The sequence below is a fragment of the Podarcis filfolensis genome (assembly GCF_964270895.1).
Source record: "Podarcis filfolensis genome assembly, chromosome: 12".
Taxonomy (NCBI): Eukaryota; Metazoa; Chordata; class Lepidosauria; order Squamata; family Lacertidae; genus Podarcis; species Podarcis filfolensis.
Window position 1 is genome coordinate 54,766,195 of NC_139614.1, and position 26,580 is coordinate 54,792,774.

Here is a 26,580-nt window from a genome sequence, read left to right on the forward strand (position 1 = left end):
CCGAGAAGGCCCTCTTCCTGGTTTCCTGTAGCTTCACTTCTCGCAGGGAGGGAACCACCAGAAGGCTCTCGGAGCTGGACCTCAGTGTCCGGGCAGAACAATGGGGGTGGAGACTCTTTCTTCCCTAGTTAACCCCAGAAAACAACTTTCAGTAGAAAGTAGAGACAAGTCTTGAAAAAGCACAACATGTTTCAAGGGCTTATAGAACAACCTTTGGACAATCTGGCAGGGTTTGCAAACCGGGCTCCCGCCCTGTTGGCTCACGACGCTGGCTCTGATTCTGATGTTTGGAGAATATAATCTCTGGACTGTAGACTTTCCTCGTCTGGAGATAGGAGCCTCCAGCTGCTACCTGCTGCAGCAATGGATCTGCTGGGGAGTGCGACAATCTTCTTGGTCATCTGCCTGGTCTTCCTCTTGGTTTGGGGGATGAGACCTAAGGTGAAAAACATGCCTCCTGGGCCAACACCGCTTCCGTTCGTCGGGAACCTCCTGCAGCTGAAGGTGCAGAACCTGGTTGGAAACTTCCGAGAGGTAAGGATTGAGGCTTCAGCTAAGCCGTGTCCCAGGCTCCCAGACCCACTGGGACTTTGCGCAGGCCTTGTCTCCTGGCTATCTAAGTTAGTTCTTGGTATGCACACTTCTTCAGATACACAGATATCAGATACTTCAGATATCAGTGTATCTGAAGAAGTGTGCATGCACACGAAAGCTCATACCAAGAACTAACTTAGTTGGTCTTTAAGGTGCTACTGGAAGGGGGAAAAAAATTTTGTTTTGACTATGGCAGACCAACACGGCTACCTATATGTTCCTGGCTATCTGTTTAAGTCACCTGCATGCCTAGCAAAAATGTATAAAACCGGGTCAAACATTTGTTGGAAATGTAAATAAAAAGAAGGGGCTTTTTATCATATGTGGTGGGAATGTAGAGAAGTTTTAAAAAATCAGGAAATGATATACAATGAATTGAAAAAAAAAATGTTTAAAATGACATTTGTAAAAAACAAACAAACCAGAAGGGATTGTAGGACAAGACCTGCCAAGAAAAACAAAGAATTTATTTATGTATGCTACAACAGCGGCAAGAGTCTTGTTAGCACAGGGATGGAAGAATGAGGAAATCCCGACGAAAGAATAGTGGCAAGAAAAATGGATGAACTATGCAGAGCTGGCGAAATTGACATACAAACTGTGAGATAAAAGGCGAAAGATTTATACGATCTGAAGAGAAACCAGAGTATAGGAACTGGCGGAAATGACTGGCAGAATCCGAGACCAGGGAGAAGAGTTGGTGGAAGAAGACTGGAAAAAATTTAAAGATTATTTACAGAAATACTGTAAAATCTATGAATGTTAGAAAAATGTTGGAATGAAGGTATATGGCTTTAGCAGAAATGTTATAAGGAATTAAGTTCAAATAGATTGATAATGCACTAAAGGGAAAAATAAGGTTAGAATATGTTAAGATAAATTACAGGACAGAAAACAGAGGAAGATGGAAAGGAATTGCTGAAACAGTTAATTGAAGTGGAATACAAAAAGGGAGGTGCGAGGAGGTCGCTGAAACAAGTGAATGAAAGATAAGATTTTGAAATTATTGGATGTGTTTTTAATTGTTTTGTTTTGTTTTGTTAATTTAATGTTTTATGTAGTGTTTTTGTTTTTGTAATGTATCGTATTGTCTTGTTTAATTTTTTTTCTTCTTTTTGTAATCTTTAAACTGTTAATAAATATTATTTTTAAAAAAATACAAACTGTGAGATAAGGACAACTGAGACTTCAAAGAAGAATGGGAGCTTTTTACAAATTATCTAAAAAGACAACAAAATGAATTGGACTCCTTGGCAGGTTTTGAATAAACATACACAAATTTATTGGTTGATAACGTGGTAGATAGATAATGTAAGGACATGTATAATTTTATAACAGGCAGAGAATAATATGTGCTGAGAATTCAGAGAGAGGAGCTGAGGGAAGTCTCGGGGGGAAAATAATGAATATGATATGTTTTGATAATCTGTTATGTTGAAACTGCTAATAAAAAACATTTTTAAAAAAGTCACCTGCATGCCAGTTCCCCCAGGCCCAGCCTTCTCTGAGTGCTTTACAGCCACGTAGCTCAGAGCACGGCGAAATAACACTTTGGAAACCTCCCTAAATGATGGAACAAGACTGCAAACAGCTGCATGCAAGGATTCAGAAGGAGACATCTGGCAGCAGCTGGGGAGGCAGGCTGGGCCAGGGGGTGCCCGTTTGGAGGACGAGAGGAAATGGTTGCATTAAATTTTTTATTTATTTATTTAACATACAGTAATTGTTACAAAGAGGGACACGGGTGGTGCTGTGGGTTAAACCACAGAGCCTACGACTTGCCAATCTGAAGGTTGGTGGTTTGAATCCCCGCGACGGGGTGAGCTCCCGTTGCTCGGTCCCTGCTCCTGCCAACCTAGCAGTTCGAAAGCACATCAAAGTGCAAGTAGATAAATAGGTACCACTGTGGCGGGAAGGTAAATGGCGTTTCCGTGCGCTGCTCTGGTCTCCAGAAGCGGTTTAGTCATGCTGGCCACATGACCCGGAAGCTGTACGCCGGCTCCCTCGGCCAATAAAGCGAGATGAGTGCCACAACCCCAGAGTCAGCCACGACTGGACCTAATGGTCAGGGGTCCCTTTACCTTTACTTTTAATTGTTACAAAATATAAGCAAAATATTGCAAATACATACATACATATATATTTCCAATAAGCACATATATGAAAAAAAGGAACAAAAGAGAAAAGAAGGAGAAAAGAAAAAAGAAGAAATAAAAAGAAAGAAGAAGAAGAAAAGTCAGAAGAATTTTTTCCAAGTTTATTCTACAGATATCTCAATATGAAAATAATAATAACATTTCATTGATTGGCTTCCCTCACTTACACTGCACTTCCTATATACATTTTAAGCAAGATTGTATCTGTTGTTCCATATTTTTCCCATACAATCTGACACATTCTAATCTGACAAATATTCTAATTAATGTTTTCTAAATCTTTCATAAATCTGTTCTAAACGCAACCAATACCTTACATTTAATCCTTGTCTACATGGTTGCATTTTTTGAAAGGAAGAGAGTCCAGGTTGCCTCGGCTAGGTGCCCTGGGACTACAACTCCCAACTGCAATGGCCGGGGCCGGTGGGATTTGTAGTTTGAAAACTCTGGTGCAGAGCACCAGGTTTGGGGAAGGAGCAAGAGGGAAGGAGCTGGGAAACAAAGAGGCTCTTTGTGGGGATAAACATGTTTTCATAACCAAATGTCTCATGATCTGCCCTGTTCTTGACCCTCCTTTTTCTCTCTTTCCACACTCTGTGATTTGTTTGCATGGAGCTTATGCAACGGCAGATGTTTATTGAGCATCTATTCCAATGTGAGGCGAACGGATGGCGCCGGGCCAATCGGTCATCCCATATTCTCAGAGCATTTCCTCATTGCTTCTCTAAATACAAAAAAAAAGTCAAGTTTCATTTCCCCCCCAGACGGAAAAAACTGCATTTCCATTGCACAACCAACATGGGCTTGAACCCCACTGTTATGTACTGAGTTGAATAGGATCCAAAATGCAGCAGTCTGATTGGTCCTAGAACAATGGGATCCAGAATGCAGCAGTCTGATTGGTCCTAGAACAATAGGATCCAGAATGCAGCAGTCTGATTGGTCCTAGAACAATAGGATCCAGAATGCAGCAGTCTGATTGGTCCTAGAACAATAGGATCCAGAATGCAGCAGTCTGATTGGTCCTAGAACAATAGGAATGCAGCAGTCTGATTGGTCCACAGGAGCCACCCAATCCAGCTCCAGGTGGAAGTGAATCCGCAACCTGATTGGCCTACAGGAGAATCCTGGAATTAGCCAATCCCGTGGGGTCCATTGTGTAAATAATGTATATAAGGCAGACATTCTAGGGGAACTTTCATTCCTCCTCACTGCTATGAGCTGAATAAAGAGCATGAAATCAACTCTCGACTCCTGAGTATATTTCACCCACCTTCAAATCTTGATGTGGTCGAAGCAACCTAACTTTCTCCCTCAAAGCTTGAACCCACTCTGAAAGCAAACCACCCCCAGACCCCCGTTCAAAGGGTTATGTACCACAACTGCAACCTCATACAACCCTCCAAGTATCCCAGTTTTCCAGGATTAGTCCATCCCGGTTTCCGATTTGATCCCGGAACATCCCGATTTCCCCCTCCAGTGCCACTAGTCCAACCCCCTCCAACGCAGGAATCTTTTGCCCGAGGTGGGACTCGAACCCGCAACCCTGAAATTAAGTCTCATGCTGTTGGAAGAAACTAATGTAATTAAGTTCAGGCCTTAAAGGTAAAGGGACCCCTGACCATTAGGTCCAGTCGTGGCCGACTCTGGGGTTGCGGCGCTCATCTCGCTTTACTGGCCGAGGGAGCCAGTGTACAGCTTCCGGGTCATATGGCCAGCATGACTAAGTCGCTTCTGGTGAGCCAGAGCAGCGCATGGAAACTCCGTTTACCTTCCCGCCGGAGCGGTACCTATTTATCTACTTGCACTTTGACGTGCTTTCGAACTGCTAGGTTGGCAGGAGCAGGGACCGAGCAACGGGAGCTCACCCCATCGCGGGGATTCGAACCTCCGACCTTCTGATCGGCAAGTCCTAGGCTCTGTGGTTTAACCCACAGCGCCAACTGCGTCCCTAGTTCAGGCCTTATGAGGAACTAAAAGATAAATTATCACGTTGGATGGAGTACCATCCAATGAATGACATTTTCTCAAAAGACAAAAAAACCAAGAGGTTTTGAACAAACAAGATCAATAGTAGAAACTGCAGTACAGTGGTACCTCAGGTTAAGAATTTAATTCGTTCTGGAGGTCTGTTCTTAACCTGAAACTGTTCTTAACCTGGGTACCACTTTAGCTAATAGGGCCTCCTGCTGCCGCCGCACCATTTCTGTTCTCATCCTGAAGCAAAGTTCTTAACCCGAGGTACTATTTCTGGGTTAGCGGAGTCTGTAACCTGAAGCGTCTGTAACCTGAAGCGTCTGTAAGCCCGAGGTACCACTATACTGGAAAAGACAGTCCCGGTCTTCAGTTTTTACAATAATAAAAAGACGCAACACAAAAGGGGAGCCGACTGGGAGGGAGGAGGAAAGAAGCAAACTCAGGTGTCTATAACCCGAGGTACCACTGTACTACAAAACAACACAAAAACACTGTCTAAGGTCTATGGGTTTCTACTAGAATGGTGCACAAAAGATGAAGAAATTAAAAGTCTCATGCTCTACTGAGTCAGGGGTCAGCAAAAAATTTTAGCCGCGGGCCGGTCCACTGTCCTTCAGACCTTGTGCCCGGCCGAAGAAGAAGCACTTGGGGGGAGCTGGAAGAAGAGGCGAGGGGGGCAAGTCCAGAATGCGGCAGCTAGACTGGTGACTGGGAGTGGCTGCCAAGACCATATAGCACCAGTCCTGAAAGACCTACATTGGCTCCCAGTACGTTTCCAAGCACAATTCAAAGTGTTGGTGCTGACCTTTAAAGCCCTAAACGGCCTTGGCCCAGTATACCTGAAGGAGCGTCTCCACCCCTATCGTTCTGCCCGGACACTGAGGTCCAGCGCCGAGGGCCTTCTGGCGGTTCCCTCCCTGCGAGAAGCCAGGTTACAGGGAACCAGGCAGAGGGCCTTCTTGGTAGTGGCACCCGCCCTGTGGAACACCCTCCCATCAGATGTCAAAGAGAAAAACAACTACCAGACTTTTAGAAGACATCTGAAGGCAGCCCTCATTAGGGAAGCTTTTAATGTTTTATAGGTTATTGTATTTTAGTGCTTTGTTGGAAACCGCCCAGAGTGGCTGGGGAAACCCAGTCAGATGTGCGGGGTACAAATAATAAATTATTATTATTATTATTATTATTATTATTATTATTACACCCCAAAGTCTAACCCACAGCCACCACTTCCGCTAGTCTTCTGCAATCACCAGCACCCTGATGCCTGCTCCCTCTCTTCCCTGCTTTGTCTTTGCAGATGAGCAAAAAATACGGGCCGATCTTCACCGTGTATTTTGGCTCAGACCAGGCTGTGGTTCTCTTCGGTTATGACTTGGTGAAGAAGGTCCTCGTTGATCGTGGAGATGAGTTTCTCGACCGAGGCAGCTTCCCGTCAGCAGATAAGACCAACAGAGGACTAGGTATTGCATCTCTTACATGAGGGGGGCACCGTTAGCCTGGGTGGAAAAGTGAAAAGGGTCTCTAGGCCAAGGGTGGGGGGATCTCAGCCCTGAGGGCTGGATGTGGCCCTCCAGAGCTTTCTGTCTGGCCCTCAAAATGTTCCCCAGGCCACATGCCTCATCTCTGCAGGCCCCACATCTCACCAGACCAGTATCAACAGTTTTTGCTTGCTTTTTATCCATATAAATCATATAAATAAATGGATGCTTTTGAATTCTGGTGCCGGAGGAGACTCTTGAGAGTCCCATGGACCGCAAGAAGATCAAACCTCTCCATTCTGAAGGAAATCAGCCCTGAGTGCTCACTGGAAGGACAGATCCTGAAGCTGAGGCTCCAAGACTTTGGCCACCTCATGAGGAGAGAAGACTCCCTGGAAAAGACCCTGATGTTGGGAAAGATGGAGGGCACAAGGAGAAGGGGACGACAGAGGATGAGATGGTTGGACAGTGTTCTCGAAGCTACCAGCATGAGTTTGACCAAACTGCGGGAGGCAGTGGAAGACAGGAGTGCCTGGCGGGCTCTGGTCCAGGGGGTCACGAAGAGTCGGACACGACTAAACGACTGAACACAGAGAAGATTAGCATGGCCCCTGCCCCCAGCGCAACTCTCAGCAGTCCCAGCAAGCTGGGCTGGGTGATGCGCGGGCTGATGTGACCATAGCTGGGCTGGTGGGGAGAGCAGCCTGACACATCTCGTGGGCACCGGGTGGACCAAGGCTGACCTGACTCATGGGTCCTGTTCCAAGCATGGCGCTTCATGTGGCAGCGGCATCAGGGGCTCCAGTCCCTGCCCTCTCTTGCTTGCACACCCTATTGCATCGGCGGGACACAACAACTTGGGGAGATCTCATCAAAAAAAGCTCAAAAGTTTGGGACGATCTCCTAATGTCAGGCTTCAGGGAATTGGCTTTCTCCCCCAGTGGCCGTAGATAAGCAGAAAAAAGGAAAAGGAGTCTTCTTACCAGTTTAATAATCACAGCGAGAGAAGAAAGAACCTATCTCCTAGGTGCTCCAAATTAAGGATTTCACCCCCTGCTGTCCCTATTAATCTACGTCCCTTCTACATCTTGTCATCTGAGCTTGTACCCTCTGTGCTTTCTGTTCTGCCACTTTCTGAGCTCTTCTCAACTTTGGTGAGGGCGGTGGAGGAAGGCTGTCTAGAGACTGTGGATCTGTTAACCCTCTCTCTTCCAGTGTCTCTTCTCCTTTTTTTTTTAATTAATTCTTATTGAGTTTTCCACTTAAATCATATTCACATTTTGTCACATAATTCTTTTTTTTTTATAAAATATTTATTGAAGTTTTAAAAGTTTATATAAAATAGAAAAAACAAAACAAAAAACAAAAACAGTAAAAATACGTACAAAACATACAAAACACATACAACAACAAGTATAATTTCAATCCCTTATATTCGTAAAACTTACTTTCCCGACCTCCTCTTACCTCCCCTTTCTGTATTCCAATCCCTTATTAATTCAATTCAGCAAATCCTTCCCCTGATTTCTGTATAATTTTTAACCTTTCTTTTCTTGATCACATAATCATTACAGCTTATAACCACTTAATTTCTGAATCAACATCGTTCTAACCTTCAATAATTTTACAATGTTTCCTAAGATAGTCCTTAAATTTCTTCCAATCTTCTTCCGCCGTCTCTTTTCCCTGGTCTCGGATTCTGCCGGTCATTTCTGCCAGTCCCATATAGTCTATAACCTTCATCTGCCATTCTTCCACGGTGGGTAGATCTTCTGTCTTCCAATACTTTGCAATGAGTATTCTTGCTGCTGTTGTGGCATACATAAAAAATGTTCTGTCCTTCTTTAACACCAATTGGCCGACCATGCCCATATTCTATGACTTAATATATTACGCTGTAAGAGCATCAACCTCATTCCCTCCCACTTTCCGACTTCCACATACCTTTCCATATTCTTCACATTTCTATAAAAACTTATTTACCCTTTGTCAAATTATAACATTTCACCTTATTATCGTTAAATCAGTTCCTTTTATTTACATTACAAAACATTTCAATTCAAGCCCACAAACGTTTTCAAACGTTTACAATTTTCTTTCATATCAAATATAAATTTGTTCCAGTCCTTTTGAAACGGTTTGTCACGCTGATTCCGGATCTTCCCCGTCAACTTGGCCATCTCTACGTACTCCATCATCTTGACCAGTGTTGGAAGTTCCTGCTGCTTCCATTTCTGAGCCAGAAGTGCCAGTGTCTCTACTGCTAGCTGTTCCCAATCCAGTATTTCCCAGCTTCTGCCTTCTGAACTATGCCCCTCTGCAAACCGCTGTTCCAGATCTGTACTGTCCTCCTGCTCCTGGGAAAATTCACAATCCGGGGTAGTAGCAGGGGGAGGGGGAGACTCCCACCATTCCTCCTCAGTGCCAGCCCCCCCTCAGCACGGTCCCTGACTCCCAAGTTCAACAACCTCTGCTGCCCCAGGCATCAGCGAGGGTTCTGTGGCTTGACTTTTGAAAAATAAGGGGTCCTCAGTAATCGGCTAATTGAGAACCACTGGCATAGACTGTCGGAACTTGCGTTCGACCGAGTCCTCGAGTCCTCCGATGATAATTAACAACCTGAGCCTTTGATGAGGCTCCAGGTACGTTCCCTCATTACGCAGAGTGTCCAAGCAGCAGAAGAGGACGAGAAATATGAGTTAGATTGCTAAGAGTTTTATTTCTAACTACGCAGACAGAAAAGAAATATACATCCTCTCTCTGTGAAGGCAGAGAGGCCACTGGTACAAAGAAACAGGAAACCAGTAATAACAACATCCGTCTCCCGTGAGACTTCCAACAATCTGGAATCTCTCGAATGTAAACAGAGTCTTGTGACTCCAAGCACTGCACGGTGGCACAAACAGAAACCTAACATAGACTACAGGGTGGCTCTAGTCTAGACACAGGACAGAAACACTATGAATAAGTCATAAATTAGATTGTTATAGCAAAAGAAAGAAATCCCTATGGGAAACAGCATTTTAAAATTTCCTGCTCTCTGGCGCCATCTGGTGCCATGTGTTTATAGCGCATTTGATTCGCTTTTTCTTTACTAATGTGGCCAAGTCCTATGTTTCTTCTGCAGGGATCATCATGTCCAATGGCGAGCGCTGGCTCCAGCTCCGCCGCTTCTCCCTCACCACCATGAGGAACTTTGGGATGGGGAAGAAGAACATTGAGGAGAGGATCCAGGAAGAGGCAGAGTACCTGATGAAGGAGCTCAGGGCCAAAAACGGTGAGTACGTGTGTAGGATGTGAAACACAAGAGCAGTCAAGTACAACATTCCTAGAGTGAACATGTTTACACATGGGGAGGGATGTTGGTCCAGCCAGCAGGTAAACTTCCTGTTTCCTTCTGGGCTGGGACAGACTTCCTCTGCATGTGACTAGAGGTGGGCGTGGCCTCACCTGTGCAGGTAATGACAAAAGCACAGGGCAGGGCAGCCATCTCTCTCTTTTTCACCATGTGCATGTACTAAGCCAAAGATGCCCGAGGACAAAGGGACTGTCTCCTTATGAGATAGATTCCAAGTGTATGTTACTTTTCTAAGATAAGTCTGCCTTCTGGGATCTGATTGTGAACAGAATGTGAGTAAATTCTTTTTATACTTTTGTAGAAGACTGTGTCGTGTCTTATCCTTTATGAGGGAATAAGGTGGAAACACCAGAACAGTTATTATAGAGGCTTTAGCGAGCCTGAGCAAACGCATCCGCTGCAAATTTAAAAGAAGGGAATGTTACTCTGCTGATATTGTGGAACTTGTTAACACAAGTTGGATAAGGATATAATCAGACAATATATCCTCTCCTGCATCCCTGAGCATTCCCACAACGTGTAAATAGGTTGCCCTTTGAAATCTCCGGGGGATGCATTTTTTAATATATAAAAATCTAGACTAAGTAATACTGTGTTGAGGGGGGAAACTTTGCTTCTTCCTCTTGTTTCTTGTAGTAAAGATCACCTGCCCATTCACTGTTACAATTACAGGTAACTCACTCATTAGGAACCAGAGAAGCCAAAACTTCAATAAAGAATGGGATAACTCTAGATTACATTTGAAAGAACATTGTTCCCATATGAAAACTTTAACATGCTTTGAATAATTATGGCCATATAATATGTTATAAAGAACGTAGACAATATATCTTAAGTTAATTGCTATAATATAATGCTGTTATTGAGGAAACGGAAGTCCCACGCTGAGAGAGTCTTAAAGTATGGAAGAACTCTATTTTATTTATATGTAACATTTATTTTTGGAAAACAAAAAATTTTTTTCCTTCCAGTAGCACCTTAAAGACCAACTAAGTTAGTTCTTGGTATGAGCTTTCGTGTGCATGCACACGAAAGCTCATATCAAGAACTAACTTAGTTGGTCTTTAAGGTGCTACTGGAAGGGAAAAATTTTTTTGTTTTGACTATGGCAGACCAACACGGCTACCTATCTGTAACTGGATTTATTTTTGGGTAACATTTTGTCTTTTTATGCAACATATTTTTGTTAACTGATGGGTGGTGTGTTTTCTTTTTACATTGGTGATGCAATATTTAAAAGCAATAAAAATATATTAATTTTAAAAAAGAGAGAATAGCTGCCTAGATGCCAGATGCGTCAGTGTTCAGGGCTGTAGAATTTGACTATTGTTTATTTGATAATAAAGAGTGAACCCTCTGCCATGTGCATTTTTTCAACAATGTCTAGGCAACACGATGACCATATACATACGTAATAGACAATCTTTATATAATTCTTTCAAATCATAAAAAGTTCAAAATGAAATCTTTAGTCTCAAAGTCTCTGAAAATCTTTAAATGAAGCGAGGTGCCAAACTCTGTATGGTGCAAGACAAGCTGTGAAGCTTTGTGTATTCAACAATGATGTCCAACACTGAACAGTAATTCTGGATATTGACTACTGTTTCATAGAATTCTTCATCAGCGTGGTGGGTTGATATAAAATGCTTCATAAAAGATAAAGGGACCCTTGACCATTAGGTCCAGTCGTGTCCGACTCTGGGGTTGCAGCACTCATCTTGCTTTATTGGCCGAGGGAGCCGGCGTACAGCTTCCGGGTCATGTGGCCAGCATGACTAACCCGCTTCTGGCAAACCAGAGCAGCGCATGGAAACGCCGTTTACCTTCCCGCCGGAGCGGTACCTATTTATCTACTTGCATTTTGATGTGCTTTCAAACTGCTAGGTTGGCAGGAGCAGGGACCTGAGCAACGGGAGCTCACCCCGTCATGGGGATTCGAACCGCCAACCTTCTGATCGGCAAGTCCTAGGCTCTGTGGTTTAACCCACAGCGCCACCCAGTGGCGTAGTGTGGGTTGTCAGCACCCGGGGCAAGGCAAGTAATTTGCGCCCCCTAACCCGTGGATTTGCGCCCCCTAACCCATGGATTTGCCCTAACCCCAGATGTTGCGCCCGGTGCGGCCCGCCCCCCCTGCACCCCCCACGCTACGCTACTGGCGCCACCCGCGTCCCTTCATAATGCTTCATAAACCCATCTTATTTCGAATGAATGTATATAAATGAAAATATCAAATTCTGTGGAACAGTGCTCATGTAATAATGTAGTCACTGCGTTTTTTTCGGCTGGGGCATTTCTTGACACCATCCCTCCCAACTCCAATTCCTTTGCCAGGCCAGCCCTTCAACCCAGCTGTCCTGTTCAGCTGCGCAACGGGTAACGTGGTCAGCCACATCCTCCTCGGAGAACGGTTTGATTACGATGACCCGGAGTACCGCCGGATTCTCCGCTTGCTGGTCGAAAGCTTCCGGTTGGAGAGTTCCACTGCAGGGCAGGTGAGGAGGACCCTGGGTAAAAGAGGAAGGAGTGTCTCCACCCCCATCGTTCACCCCGGACACTGAGGTCCAGCTCTGAGGGCCTTCTGGCGGTTCCCTCCCTGCGAGAAACCAAGTTACAGGGAACCAGGCAGAGGGCCTTCTCGGTGGTGGCGCCCGCCCTGTGGAACGCCCTCCTATCAGATGTCAAGGAAATAAACAACTACCTGACTTTTAGAAGACATCTGAAGGCAACCCTGTTTAGGGAAGTTTTTAATGTTTGATGCTTTATTCTGTTTTTAATTTGTTGGGAGCTGCCCAGAGTGGCTGGGGAAACATACCTTGGTCTAAGAACGGAAGCCGAACGGTGGAAGGGCGCCGGCAGCGGGAGGCCTCATTAGGGAAAGCGCGCCTCAGTTTAAGAACGTTTAGAATAATAATAATAATAATAATAATAATAATAATAATAATAATAAAATTATTTATACCCCGCCCTCCCTGGCCAGCGCTGGGCTCAGGGCGGCTAACACCAGTAAAAGTACAGTAAAAACATAATAGGGGGGGGGGGAACCCAATTTAAAATACAGATTAAAATGCAAGACATCTGAATGCAGCCCTGTTTGGGGAAGTTTTTAATGATGGACGTTTTATTGTGTTTTTAATATTCTGTTGGGAGCCACTCAGAGCGGCTGGGTATAAATTATTATTATTATTATTATTATTATTATTATTATTATTATTAAGGCAAATGGGAAGCGAGCCCCCTGCCACTGCCGCTCCTCTGCACCGCCAAAGCCTTGCTTACTGGAACTGCGAGGGATCCACAAGATCTCTCCAGAACCCGGAAGCTGCGGCCACTGCTCCTTGCTTCTCCGGTGGTGATGAGGAGTGCGTGAAGATTGAGAAGAAGCTGTGGCGGCGGCAGCAGAGAGATCTTGTACGAGCTCTGTGAGCTTTTGTGAGGTCTCTCTCCCCGGAAGCTGCTGCCGCTGTTTCTCCTTGCTTCCATGCGGGATTCTTGCACCCGAGGCAGCTGCCCCAATCTGCCTCCTGGGCCGGCAGACTCTGCTGGAAAGCAGGATTTGAAATCAAGCTCTTTTAAAAAAATAAAATTATTTAATCATTTTTTCAATACAAACAACAACCGCAAAAGACACGTACAACAAAAACCATAACAACACAATTTGACATTTCATATTTGAATACACTGATATACCAAGACTACACCTTTTTAACAATATTTCCCCACCTCTCTCTCTCCTCCCCCCACTTCCCACCCCTATCCGCCTTATCGCTTAGATATTCCTTCCAGATTTCTTCGTATTTATCCATTCTTAATTTGCGTCAACATGCAATCCATTCGTATGTAGCTAATCTGTCCATATTATCAACCCATGCGCTCAATGGAATCTTTTTGCGGCTCTTCCAATTCATCAAAACAAGTTTTTTTTTGCTTCTAATATAGCACAGTACATCCATTATTATTTTTTTACTTGAGATCAAGCTTGCTCGATTCAGGAGCCAGCTGCAAATGATAGCATAGACACTCTGCAAGGTCTGCTCTCGTCAGGTCTCCTCTCCCAATTAACCTCCGTCTCCAGGACCCAGCCCTGTGACATCACGGGGCCCTGGAATCTCAGGGTCTGGGATGCTTCTGAGCTGTGTCACACGTCAGTTTCTGACGGTGCGATTTATTTTAGTTCGCCGAAGAGATTCAAACTCACCAACGCTGATTCACCGCTATGTCTGTACGAGTGTTTTTCCTCCCCTCTCTCTTTCCTTTTCTCAGCTCTACAACATCTTCCCCAGGATCCTAGACTACTTGCCTGGTCCTCATCAAACTTTCTTTAAAAACCTCGGGGACATCCAGGTCTTCATAGCCCAGAAGGTGAAAGATCACGAGAGAAGTCTGGATCCCAATGCTCCCCGGGACTTCATAGACTCCTTCCTCCTCAAAATGGAGCAGGTGAGATATGGAGGAGTGGATTTATATGTCTGAAATTAAAGGTAAAGGACCCCTGACCGTTAGGTCCAGTTGTGGCCGACTCTATAGGCTGAGAGAGCTGGCGTTTGTCCGCAGACAGCTTCCGGGTCATGTGGCCAGCTTGACTAAGCCGCTTCTGGCAAAACCAGAGCAGCGCATGGAAATGCCGTTTACCTTCCCTACCTATTTATCTACTGGCACTTTGACGTGCTTTCGAACTGCTAGGTTGGCAGGAGCAGGGACCGAGCAACGGGAGCTCACCCCATTGCGGGGATTCGAACCGCCGACCTTCTGATCGGCAAGCCCTAGGCTACCACCCGCGTCCCTATGTCTGAAATTAAAGGTAAAGGGACTCATGACCATTAGGTCCAGTCGTGGCCGACTCTGGGGTTGCGGCGCTCATCTCGCTTTATTGGCTGAGGGAGCCGGTGTACAGCTTCCAGGTCATGTGGCCAGCATGACTAAGCCACTTCTAGTGAACCAGAGCAGCGCACGGAAACTCTGTTTACCTTCCCGCCGGAGTGGTACCTATTTATCTACTTGTACTTTGAGGTGCTTTCAAACTGCTAGGTTGGCAGGAGCTGGGACCAAGCAACGGGAGCTCACCCCGTTGCAGGGATTTGAACCGCTGACCTACTGATCGGCAAGCCCTAGGCTCTGTGGTTTAGACCACAGCGCCACCCATGTCCCTATGTCTGAAATTATTCACCTGCTAAAAACAATTTTGTTTAGATAAGCCTACCCAGATATGTAGAATGTTGATATGTGCTTTAATCCGGTTTTGCTTCTCATTGATTTGATTTTTAAAAAATGTTTTAAATAGCTAATCATAACTGGCTTTCCTGATAATGTGATTGTTTTGTTCTTTTTGTAAACTGTGCTGTGGGTTTTTGTTTTTTACAAAAGCAGTGTATAGATTTGGTAAAAAAACAGTAGGATGCTGATTAAGTCTTGGTGAAACATCATATCGGGCTCCCGGTATAGAGGATAATCTCGTCTGTGTTTTTTCCCCATTTCCAGGAGCAGCAGAATCCCAAGACTGAATTCACTAGAGAGAACTTGAACATGGCAGCTTATGACATATTCATCGCTGGGACAGAAACAACAAGCACCACCTTGAGATATATCCTCATGATCTTGCTTGAGCACCCAGCCGTGCAAGGTTGACTAACCACTGAATTAACTGTGCTTGCACTTGTCCTTGCAGCTTGGGTGAATTGCAATTTCTGTAGTTCAAAGGCTTTATTCAGGCAGGAACTATTTATAGGATGAGTGGAGATGAGTGAGGGAAAATAGCAGAATCTTGTCTTGAGAGAAAAGCAATCAATATGGCTCTGCTTTTAGGGATGGAGTTAACTTAAACAGAGAGCTACAAACAAGTATGAATTGCTGTATTTTAATATCTTGTTGGAAGCCGCCCAGAGTGGTTGGGGAAACCCAGCCAGATGGGTGGGGTATAAATCATAATATTATTATTATTATTATTATTATTATTATTATTATTATTATTATTAGTGCTGGCTAGATTGCTACACACAGTGCTCTCATGTGGTTTCCCTGATCAAGGGAAATCATAGTATCTTTCTATTCTGCCTGGGTCAGATAAATTTTCTGAGACACCATTGATGGAATCTTTCGAGGAGTTGGAGGTGGCGTCTATAAGTGGTCCATGTTTCCCAAGCATACAGTAAGATTGGTGGTACAATAGCTTTGTAAACAAGCCTTTTGGTTTCCCTGTGAATGTTCTGGTCCTCAAACACGCTGCACTTCAGTTGGGAGAAAGCCGCACTCGCAGAGCTCAGGAGGTGCTGGATTTCGTGAATAGTTTGACCATACTCTCCTGAGGGGAAACATTCTAGGATGATGTTGCTAGGTTTCAGAACGGGGTAGCAAGAACTGGCTTTCTCCCCCCTCCTCCCCGTATCTGCTGTGATGTGACCTGGATGTTCTGCCTTTTGTGTCCATTTCCAGAAAAGATCCAAAAGGAAATAGACCAAGTGATAGGACAGGAGAGGCCGCCTGCCATGAAGGATCGCCTTGAGATGCCTTACACAGAAGCCGTCCTCCACGAAGCGCAGCGATTCATGGATCTCGTCCCCTTAGGGTTCACCCGTGTGGTGAAACGTGACACCGAAATCGAAGGCTATTTCATCCCCAAGGTACCTGGAACGGCATCAGAGTCTGCTGACAGCTTCAGAGCAGTGGCAGGCAACAAACAGGCAGAGGTTGATGGGCACATGGGACCGGTCCTACTGTTGTACAGTATAGAGGCAGCTGGTTCAAGTTGCTTAATTTTGGGTGTCAGGAAAGGGGCAGTGATCATGATATTATCAAGAAGGTGAGCCTGTGGAATTGTCTGTCTCAGGTGGCAAATAATTCCGCCTGCCTTAGGTACTATGGGTCTTGACTTGGGTTGGGGAGCACAATTTATTGTCTTGTCTCAGGCAGCAAAATGGGTTGGCTTGCCATTGCTGTGATGTGTTATTGCACCGAGTTATTCAGCTGACCTTGGAGAAACAACCATTGCCCTATTCTTGTTATCAACAGTTCAAATCAATCCTCATCTGCTCAACATATGAAGTGGCAGGCCATGCGCTGTGTGCTGGTTGATGTTCATGAGCATGTCTTGACATGCGCATGCGCTAGAGACAAGGTCAATTCCCCCCCCACCCTAATTAGAGCTTTTGCTTTTAGGACAAGGGTAGGGAAACGTCTTACACCCAATGACCATGTTGCCTCGTGGACAGACATTTTGGGGGGGGGGCACGTCAAGTGAAGGACAGGCCCGGATGGAGAAGAGGGCCGAGCAATGAATGACTCTGAATTTTGTCTAAAAAACGGTAAAGGTAAAGGACCCCTGACAGTTAAGTCCAGTTGCGAACGACTGGGGTTGTGGCGCTCATCTTGCTTAACTGGCCGAGGGAGCCTGCATTTGTCTGCAGACAGTTCTTCCCAGTCATGTGGCCAGCATGACTAAGCCACTTCTGGCAAAACCAGAGCAGCGCACGGAAATGCCGTTTACCTTCCCGCTGGAGTGGTACCTATTTATCTACTTGCACTTTGACGTGCTTTTGAACTGCTAGGTTGGCAGGAGCTAGGACCGAGCAACGGGAGCTCACCCCATCGCGGGGATTCGAACCGCCGACCTTCTGATCGGCAAGCCCTAGGCTCTGTGGTTTAGACCACAGCACCACCCATGTCCCTGAATTTTGTCTAGTTAGCTGCGTTTCAACCACGCGAAACTCAAGAGGGTTCTGTGCACAAGTCTCTCTCCATGCAGATAGTCAGGGGATCTTATCACAGCTCAAGGACATATTCCAGGTGGGCAAAAGCACTCGGGGCAGGTGTGGAGCAGGGCTGGAGATAGTACCAAGGGCTGGAGAGAGACCCCTGAATGGCCGCATTTGGTCCCTGCCCCAAGCTTGCCCAACTCTGTCTTAATGCAAGACAGAGGCGCCAGTTTCTCCGGAGAATTGAGGGGTCCGGATGCAACATCACAATGTCCTGATGTCATGCGCAGATCCTTCTGAACATTGGGGGGGCTGACCCCCCCAACAAAAGGATCGGGGGGCAAATTGCCTTGCCCCCCCCCAAGAGCCTCACCCTTAGGGCCAAGCTACATTTACATGTTCAGGTCCCTTTGCACAAAATTTGCAACAATTACACTGGTGGCTTTTCAACCGAATTCACTGTGCTGGTTTCAACCCTTCAGGCCTTTAAGGGTTTACTGTCTGTATTAAGATTTTATTAGCTTTTCATAACTTTAACCAACTCATTCCAGATTTCAAATTTGTTACCCGTTTCTCTTATGATTTGACTTCCCCCCTCCCTTTCTGTGCCCTTTCACTTCCTGCATAATATCAGACATTTCACCTAATGCATATTCCTCTGTTATATCACCTATTTCATCTGATACATCTCCCCCTGTTTCATATATTATAGCTTTATTCCCATTGCTCACATTTCAAATCCTGCCCACAATTTCATTTGGTTATGTTTCCCCCCTCCAAAAAGGCTTCCACTCGCTCGTAAATTGCCCATGGTATTGATTTCTTATGTTCGCCGTTAACTTTGCCAGTTCCGAATAGTCCGTTAGAGAGGAGTTGCTTTCTGGACCACCTCTGCTCCCTTGAAGCTGCCTGAATATTAGCATCCTGGAAGAGAACCACAACGAGCTCTTCTGAAGTAGGGCTTGATGTATTTTTCCTTCTTGGCTTCCCCTAACAGGGTTCCTCCGTCTTCCCCATCCTGAGTTCTGCACTGCACGACCCCAAGCAATACGACAACCCCTTCCAGTTCGCCCCAGAACATTTCCTGGATGAAAAAGGGAATTTCAAGAAGAACGGAGCCGACATTCCCTTTTCCGCAGGTGGGGATCTCTACCTTTCCCTTTCCCACAAAAAGCAGTGGGTCAGACTCGATCGGGGCTGGGAGCATAGCTGTCAAGTGTCCCTTATTTGGCGGGACAGTCCCTTATCCCAGCGCCATGTCCCGCTGCTGTCCCTTATTGATGATGTCCCTTAAATAAGCTACTGAAGGTAATGGGGCCCTTTCTATGTCCAGCTGTCCTTTGTCAACAACAAATTGTTGCTTTTTTTGTGTTGATTATATGCTATATGGTAATTTATGGACCTAATAGGTATCTGTGATGGGATGTTGAGCTGCTTGTGCGTAAAGTTCCTAGTCCCTCAGTGTTTGACTAAGTCCACAAACCACTGTCTGTAACGGAGCGCCATAAGCATGGCTCTGTCAGTCGCTGGCAGAATCCGACAGTGGGCGTTTACGGAATTTCTTCCAGCATAACAGCTCCTTAACGGAAACACGTCTTCTGGACTCTCTACGTGACAATTTCCGGCGAGGAGTGGGTGTCCCTATAGGAGGTCCTGAAACCTCCCCGCTGTTCTCGCTGGAATTGTCTCTGAGCCATTCTTCTGACTCGCTTTCCCTTGGAGCTCTTTCTCGCCCCCTGCTGGTTCCCTCCTCCGCTGATAAGTCTCTCTCAACCTCTGGGAGCCCTTGCACCACCTGTTCTTCCGATGACAGTTCCCTGACATCCACCTCCCCTCCAGGGCCCCCTCCACCCCCTCCCCTCCCTTCCTCTGCTGGAGGCGAGGGAGCAAAACCCCTGAAAGAACTTCCCTCATCTTCCGAAGTCTCGAACATTTTCCTCCACCGGTTGCTGTTTCGGGTTTCTAAGTACTCATCCTCCTCGGAATCTATTCCTTCTTCCCACTCTGACCCCGTGAATCCTTCCAATTCCTCCTCCTCTTCGGTGGTGCCAAAGTACTCCCTCCGGAACCTCGCTACTGACTGAGGTTTCCTGGGGAACCTTTGATAGAACGCTTCGATCAAGACCTCGTCATTGACTTCCTCTGCCGTTACCCAGGTGTTTTCTGACTCCGGTTCCCCTTCCCACGCTACCAAATACTCCACCTGATTACCCTTCCACCTGGAGTCGAGGATTTCCGCCACATGGTTGCTGCTTTCCCTCTCTTCTAAGACTGGTCCCTGTGGGGAAACCCCTTCTTTTCCCCCCCTATACGGTGACAGTAATGACCTGTGGAATACTGGATGCAGTTTCATGTGGTTCGGTAACCGGAGTCTGAAAGCTACGGGGTTAACCTGTTGAATGACCTCAAATGGTCCCAATCTTTTGGGTCTCAATTTCTTGCAACCCCCTTGAACGGCAGTCCTTGGGTGGACAGCCACACCTGATCCCCCACCCTTATAGTTTCACCTTCCCTTCTGTTCTTGTCTGCCTGCTTCTTATATTGTTCTTTGGCCCTTTCTAAGTTGAGTTGGAGTTGACGATGGATCGCTTCCATTTCTTCTACAAAAAGTTCTGCGGCTGGGACGCTCCATCTCTCCCCTCCTCCCCCTGGAAATGCCCTGGGGTGGCACCCATAATTAGCCAAAAAGGGGCTCATCCCGGTGGACACATTCTCCGCATTATTGTAGGCAAATTCCGCCAGCGCCAACTTTTCCACCCAATCGTTCTCTCTGTCATTGACATAACACCTCAGGTATTGTTGGAGGATACCGTTTGCTCTTTCCGCCTGCCCGTTGGTTTCTGGGTGCCGGGCAGTCGAAAAATTGACCTCCACGTGCAGTAAGCTCATGAGCTTCCTCCAGAACCTGGACGTGAATTGTTTGCCCCGGTCTGAGACCACCCTCAAGGGGGCGCCATGCAGTCTAAAAATATGTTCTACAAACAATTTAGCTGTCTCTTCCGCCGTGACTGCATGTGAGCAAGCTACAAAGTGGCCCATCTTAGTTAACAGGTCTACTACTACCAGTATGGCGGTTTTCCCCTTGGATTTCGGCAGATCAGTCATAAAATCTATCGATACCGTCTCCCATGGCCTCTCTGGTGTGGGCAACGGTTCTAACAACCCCGCCGGCGCCCGCCTTTCTCCCTTGGCTCGCTGGCATTGGTCACACCCTCTTACATACTCCCTTACATCTTCCCTCACCCTGGGCCACCAAAATTCCCTGGTAACCAACCACATGGTTTTGTGTTGCCCAAAATGCCCTGCTGTAGGGCTGTCGTGCATCTGTTTGAGTACTCTCCCTCTCAATTCCCCTTGGGGTATATATAGTGCCCCTTTGTAATACAATGCCCCGTTTCTTTCTTCAAAACCTCCGGAGTTTTCTCCCTCCCTCCTTAGACCTTGGAGCTTATTCTGGGCGTATTCATCATTCTGCGTCTCCTCTACCAGTTCCCTTTGCCCCACCAACGCCGCCCCACACACCCAGCGGTCCTCTGGGATGATATGTCTGTCTTCGGGTGCTCCCTCCCCCTCCAAATACTCTGGTTTGCGTGAGAGAGCGTCCGCCCTGACGTTTTCTGGGCCTGGCACATAGCAAATTTCAAAATAAAATTTGGAGAACTCCTGTGCCCATCTCACTTGCCGTTGGTTGAGCACTCGTGCCGTTCTCCAGTACTCTAAATTCTTGTGGTCCGTGCATACTTGCACCTTGTGTTGTGCACCAATTAGTAAGTGTCTCCATCTCCGGAACGCTTCGTGAATGGCGAGTAGTTCTCGGTCATATACCGTGTAGTTCTTCTCGGATTTGTTTAACTTCCGCGAGAAGAAGGCACACGGTCTCCACTCCGACTTATCCTTCCCCGGCTGAAGAAGCACCACCCCCACCGCCCGGTCTGATGCGTCCGTTTCCACTCTCATGGGTTTTTGTAAATCCACGTGCAGGAGCTGTTCTTCCGAAGCGAAGGCCTTTTTCAATTCTTCGAATGCTTGCTCCGCTTCCGCCGTCCAAACAAATTTCTTCTTGCTGCTGAGACAGTCCGTGATGGGAGCCGTTAAATGGGCAAAGTTCTTGATGAACTTCCGATAAAAGTTCCCAAACCCTAAGAATCTTTGCACATCTTTTTTCGTTTTCGGTGTCTTCCATTCCAGTACCGCCTGGACCTTGCCTGGATCCATGGCTAATCCCTTGTCTGACAAGCGGTACCCCAGGAATTCCACCTCCTTGGTGTGAAACTGACACTTCTCCAATTTCACCCACAGCTGGTTAGCTTGCAGTTGGCTCAACACTTCCCTGACGTCCTTTACATGCTGCTCCTCATTCTCTGAATATACTAACACGTCATCTAGGAACGCCACGCAATTCTTGTAGAGCAGAGGTCCCAGGACGTGGTTCATGAACGATTGAAAACATGCTGAGCCTGCTTGTAATCCAAAGGGCATAACGAGATATTCGAAAGCCCCCAAATGGGTGAACATGGTAGTCTTCCATTCATCCCCCTTCCTTATCCGTATCAGGTTGTATGCTCCCCTCAGGTCCAGTTTAGTAAAAATCTTTCCCTTCCTCACCCTGGTCAAAATGTCATCAATCCTGGGCATAGGGAAAGCCACTGGTTCCGACACGGCATTTATGCTCCGGAAGTCCACTACAAGTCTAGGTTTATCCGTGTTTTTTTTGTCCACAAAAAACACTGGGCTGCCCCCCACCGCTCTGGACTCTCTGATGAAACCTCTCTTCAGGTTTTTGTCAATAAACTCCCTCAACTCCTGCATTTCCCTGTCTGACATGGCATACAGCTTGCCCACAGGGAGCTGGGCTCCAGGGACTAGATTGATCTGGCAGTCAAAGGGTCTATGCGGTGGTAGTTTGTCTGCTTCCCTTTCGCTGAAGACATTGCTCAGGTCAGCGTATTGTTTGGGCACCTTTCTTTTGTCCGTTACTTCTGTTCCTGCTAGAAAGGCCCTTGCCCCTTCTGGAGCCTTGCCCTCTTTGCCATGTTCTAGGCAATGTGCTGACCCAAAGGAGACCACTCTCTGATGCCAACCCACTAGCGGATCATGCAACGCTAGCCAGCTCATCCCCAAAATAATGGGAGCCCCTCCCAAGGTGGCCACATTGAACGCTATTCTTTCGGTGTGCCTGGCTACCCTCATTACCATTGGGACGGTCTGTAAGCTGACTTCTCCTCCCAACAGCTCTCTCCCATCGATCGTGGTCACCTGCAAGGGGTTGCTTAAAGGGATAGTCTGTATCTGGTGTTCTGCTGCAAACTCCTTGCTCATAAAATTACAGGAGCTGCCTGAGTCCAATAGCGCCCTTATCTTTAAGGGATGTCCGTTTGGCAGCTCTAGCAACACCTCTATCACTAGGGCTGGTCTCGGAGGTTCCGGCGTGGGCACTTTTACTGCTCCTTGGCCTGACTGCTGTGCCCTGATGGTGGCAGTCAGGCGCTGGCTTTTACTTGGTCCTGCCCTTCCTCCTCCTTCCCCCCAACAGCTCCTGCCATCCCTTGCCATTCCTTTCTTTGTGGACAGACTCTGGCAAAATGACCTGGCTGCTGGCAGAGATAACATTTCTTGGGGCTCTTCCCCTCCTTCTTCCGCCCTTCACTGGGATTTGAAACTGCCCGCGCGCGCGCTGTTCCAACTTCCATCGGCTCTGCGGGCGGGAAAGTTGGCTCCGGAATCTCTGGAATGCGGAAATCCCTCCAACGCTCCCCTTTCCCTTCCCGCTTCTCCAAGGCTCTAGCCTCCTGGCGTGCTCCAATGGTCAGCGCTGATTTGGTCAGCTGGTCCATAGACTCCGCCCTGGGCGCCCGGGAAAGTTCGTCTTTCACAGCCGAAGAAAGTCCCTCTTCGAAAAGCATTTGAATGGGTTCCGCTGACAGATCCCACCCCAATTTGTGTATCAACATAGTAAACTCAGTCCAGTACTCACGGACAGATCGGCTCCCCTGTTTACAAGCCATCAACTGTCTGCGCACCACTCCCTGTTCAATGTCGCTGGAAAACATCAGGTCCATGGCGCGAAAAAACTTCCGTGCGTCTTTCAAGACTTCATTATGCCCTGCCATCAGGGGTCTAACCCAGTCTCTCGCCCCCCCCCCTTCGAGATGGCTACCCACAAACGCCACTCGCGATTCCTCGTCGGGAAAGTCATCAAACTGCAGATTAAGAGCATACTGCATCTCTGTCCTAAAGGCTTGATAGTTCCTGGGATCCCCCCCAAACTTCTGCACCAATCCTGGCATCTTTCTTGCTTGTGGGGGGGCCTTTGCCTTTTCTGCATCCTGAGCCCTCCTCTCATCGAGCCTCGCCGTTTGCAGCGCTAGCTGGACCTCCAACACCCGGTACCTTTCTTCCAGGCTTGGACCGGCTCCAGCTCCTCCTGCATCTCCGGTTCCGGCTGGGTTGCTCATGATGCTTTCTCTGCACAAGCTGCTTTCAGGGACTGTCGGATTGCTGTGATGGGATGTTGAGCTGCTTGTGCGTAAAGTTCCTAGTCCCTCGGTGTTTGACTAAGTCCACAAACCACTGTCTGTAACGGAGCGCCATAAGCATGGCTCCGTCAGTCGCTGGCAGAATCCGACAGTGGGCGTTTACGGAATTTCTTCCAGCATAACAGCTCCTTAACGGAAACACGTCTTCTGGACTCTCTACGTGACAATTTCCGGCGAGGAGTGGGTGTCCCTATAGGAGGTCCTGAAACCTCCCCGCTGTTCTCGCTGGAATTGTCTCTGAGCCATTCTTCTGACTCGCTTTCCCTTGGAGCTCTTTCTCGCCCCCTGCTGGTTCCCTCCTCCGCTGATAAGTCTCTCTCAACCTCTGGGAGCCCCTCCACCACCTGTTCTTCCGATGACAGTTCCCTGACAGTATCTAAAGCCATTTGCACGCAACAAAATATGTATTTTATCAAAGTAATTGTTGATCCCTTATTTTGGCTGCTGGTCCCTTATTTTCAAATCTGTAAGTTGACAGATGGCTGGGAGACCATTTGCTTCAGAAAGGGTCACAACTTCTTGTGGAGTCACATGTCAGCAGGGCCAGGGGGGGAGAGTCAATTTTACCTCTCTATCTTCTTTTTTTAAAAAATAATTTTTGCATATGTTTTCCAAACAAAGCTTCACATCACATCGCATCATCTTCATTTGGGCTATTATAGCCTGAGACTTCCATCAATCCTGTCTAGTGATTTTCAATTTTGCTATCTAATCTTGCATTTTATTATTATAATGAATGCTTTTAAGCTTCATTTCCTAATTATTTCCTTCCTAAATCATTGTGCAATCATTTATATAGCCCCCCTTACAAAACTTCTTGTAAACCTACAAGCGATGTTACATTAATGCAATTGTCTTTCAAATAAATCATATATTTCTTCCAATCCTTAAGGAAGTCCTGGTCCTTCTGGTTCCGAATTCTCCCAGTCAACTTTGCCAGTTCTGCATACTCCATCATTTTTATTTGCCAATCCTCCTTCGTTGGTAATTCTTCCTGTTTCCATTGTTGGGCTAGTAATACTGTCGCTGCTATAGTTGCACATAAAAACAGATTTTTGTCCTGTCTATTAATTTCTGTACCTACAACGCCAAGTAAATATGTTTCTGGTTTCCCCCCGCAAATGTATACTTCAACATTTTCTTCATCTCATTATATATCATTTCCCAGAAGCATTTTACTTTCTTACAATACCCCACCACGGAGATATTCCTCTTTCTGGTTTTTTAACACAAATTATTCTCTGCATGTTATAAAAAAATGTAAAAATCCCTAAATTATCCACCTATTATATTAACAAATAAATTTGTGTATTCAAAACCTGCCAAGGAGTCCAGTTCGTTTTGTTGTTTAAGTGCTTTATAAAAGGTTCCCATTCTTCTTTAAAGTCACAGTTGTCCTCATCACGCACTTTGTACGTCAATTTTGCCAGTTCCGTATAGTCCATCAGTTTCTCTTGCCACTGTTCTTTTGTCGGGGTTTCTTCATTCTTCCATCCTTGTGCTATTAAGACGCTTGCCGCCGTTGTCGCGTACATAAATATGTTCTTCATCTTCCTTCCTTTTCCTACCATCCCTAACAAAAATGCTGCTGGGTTTTTTTGCAAATGTTAATTTAAACATTTTCTTCAACTCATTATATATCATTTCCCAATATTTTTTAATTTCTCTGCAATGCCACCACATATGGTAGAAAGTCCCTTCTTTTTCCTTACATTTCCAACATATATTTGAGCCAGTTTTATACATTTTCGCTATCTGTAATGATGTTATATGCCTTCTATACATCATTTTCTTGTAGTTTTCTTTCAGTAGAGAATATTCCTCTGTGAATATTTCTAATCTTTTTAAAAAGCCGGCTAGATTTGTGAAATACCTGGACTGCAGCTTCTCATTTCTTCCTCCCACAGGGAAGAGAATCTGTCTGGGTGAAGGATTGGCCCGGATGCAGCTATTCCTGTATCTCACCAACATCCTGCAAAGTTTTCATCTCAGACACCCTCCGGGAGTCACCAAAATTGACCTCACCCCAGAGGTCAGCGGATTTGGGAACATCCCGCACCAAGTCTCCATCTGTTTTACTCCACGCTAAGCGGCACCCTCCACTCTGGTTGTCCTCTTTGCCTGCTCACAAGGGTTCCCGGCTTCCGTGAGGATTAATTGATTGATTGATTGATTGACCGTTACTATAGGAGTGAAATTGGGTGAGATGCTTCTCGGGTGCCATTTTGGGGGAGACAATCTCATTTTTATTATTTAAATTTGTTTTATTAAGTTTGCTTGACAACATTACATTGTTATACAGTGGTACCTCGGGTTACAGACGCTTCAGGTTGCAGACTCCGCTAACCCAGAAATAGTACCTCGGCTTAAGAACTTTGCTTCAGGATGAGAACAGAAATTGTGCAGCGGCGGCAGCGGGAGGCCCCATTAGTTAAAGTGGTGCTTCAGGTTAAGAACAGTTTCAGGTTAAGAACGGACCTCCGGAACAAATTAAGTACTTAACCAGAGGTACCACTGTATATGGTACAGTGGTACCTTGGGTTACATATGCTTCAGGTTACATACGCTTCAGGTTACACACTCTGCTAACCTAGAAATAGTGCTTCAGGTTAAGGACTTTGCTTCAGGATAAGAACAGAAATCGTGCTCTGGCGGCGCAGCAGCAGCAGCAGGAGGCCCCATTTGCTAAAGTGGTGCTTCAGGTTAAGAACAGTTTCAGGTTAAGTACGGACCTCCGGAATGAATTAAGTACTTAACCCGAGGTACCACTGTATTATGAAAAAAGAAAAAGAA

At 46.3% G+C, this 26,580-nt stretch overlaps 3 protein-coding genes across 5 annotated transcripts in view; 1 reads left to right on the top strand and 2 right to left on the bottom strand.

The window, feature by feature from the left end:
- The window catches only part of LOC310746227 (cathelicidin-related peptide Oh-Cath-like), a 520,941-nt gene that overhangs the window by 471,895 nt on the left and 22,466 nt on the right, over positions 1 to 26,580 (bottom strand). The window lies entirely within an intron of this gene.
- Positions 108 to 26,313, top strand: LOC310746114 (cytochrome P450 2C25-like). 2 transcript variants are annotated; one of them, XM_083579866.1, is made up of 9 exons: positions 108 to 534; positions 6,028 to 6,190; positions 9,336 to 9,485; positions 11,898 to 12,058; positions 13,827 to 14,003; positions 15,042 to 15,183; positions 15,993 to 16,180; positions 18,249 to 18,390; positions 25,695 to 26,313. In XM_083579866.1, the coding sequence occupies exons 1-9, from the start codon at positions 364 to 366 to the stop codon at positions 25,874 to 25,876; spliced, it is 1,476 nt and encodes a 491-aa protein (XP_083435992.1). In that variant the 5' UTR covers positions 108 to 363; the 3' UTR covers positions 25,877 to 26,313. The 2 variants fall into 2 exon arrangements, 1 of the variants encoding a protein (XP_083435992.1); XR_014540490.1 differs by lacking the exon at positions 25,695 to 26,313 and adding an exon at positions 24,161 to 25,103 and having other exon boundaries at positions 268 to 534; positions 18,249 to 18,660.
- LOC310746232 (cathelicidin-2-like) overlaps positions 2,555 to 26,580 on the bottom strand; it is a 34,323-nt gene continuing 10,297 nt past the window's right edge. Inside the window, exon 5 of the mRNA XM_083580082.1 lies at positions 2,555 to 2,680. The gene's annotated coding sequence lies outside the window, so the exon portion shown is untranslated. The remainder of the gene's footprint in view (positions 2,681 to 26,580) is intronic.

What these genes read in the sequence shown, in the direction of transcription:
- LOC310746114 (XM_083579866.1), top strand. Translation starts at nt 364, where the DNA reads ATGGATCTGCTGGGGAGTGCGACAATCTTCTTGGTCATCTGCCTGGTC. An exon ending in TAAGACCAACAGAGGACTAG is followed by an intron (nt 6,191 to 9,335) that starts GTATTGCATCTC and finishes TTTCTTCTGCAG; the next exon opens with GGATCATCATGTCCAATGGC. An exon ending in TGAGCACCCAGCCGTGCAAG is followed by an intron (nt 15,184 to 15,992) that starts GTTGACTAACCA and finishes GTCCATTTCCAG; the next exon opens with AAAAGATCCAAAAGGAAATA.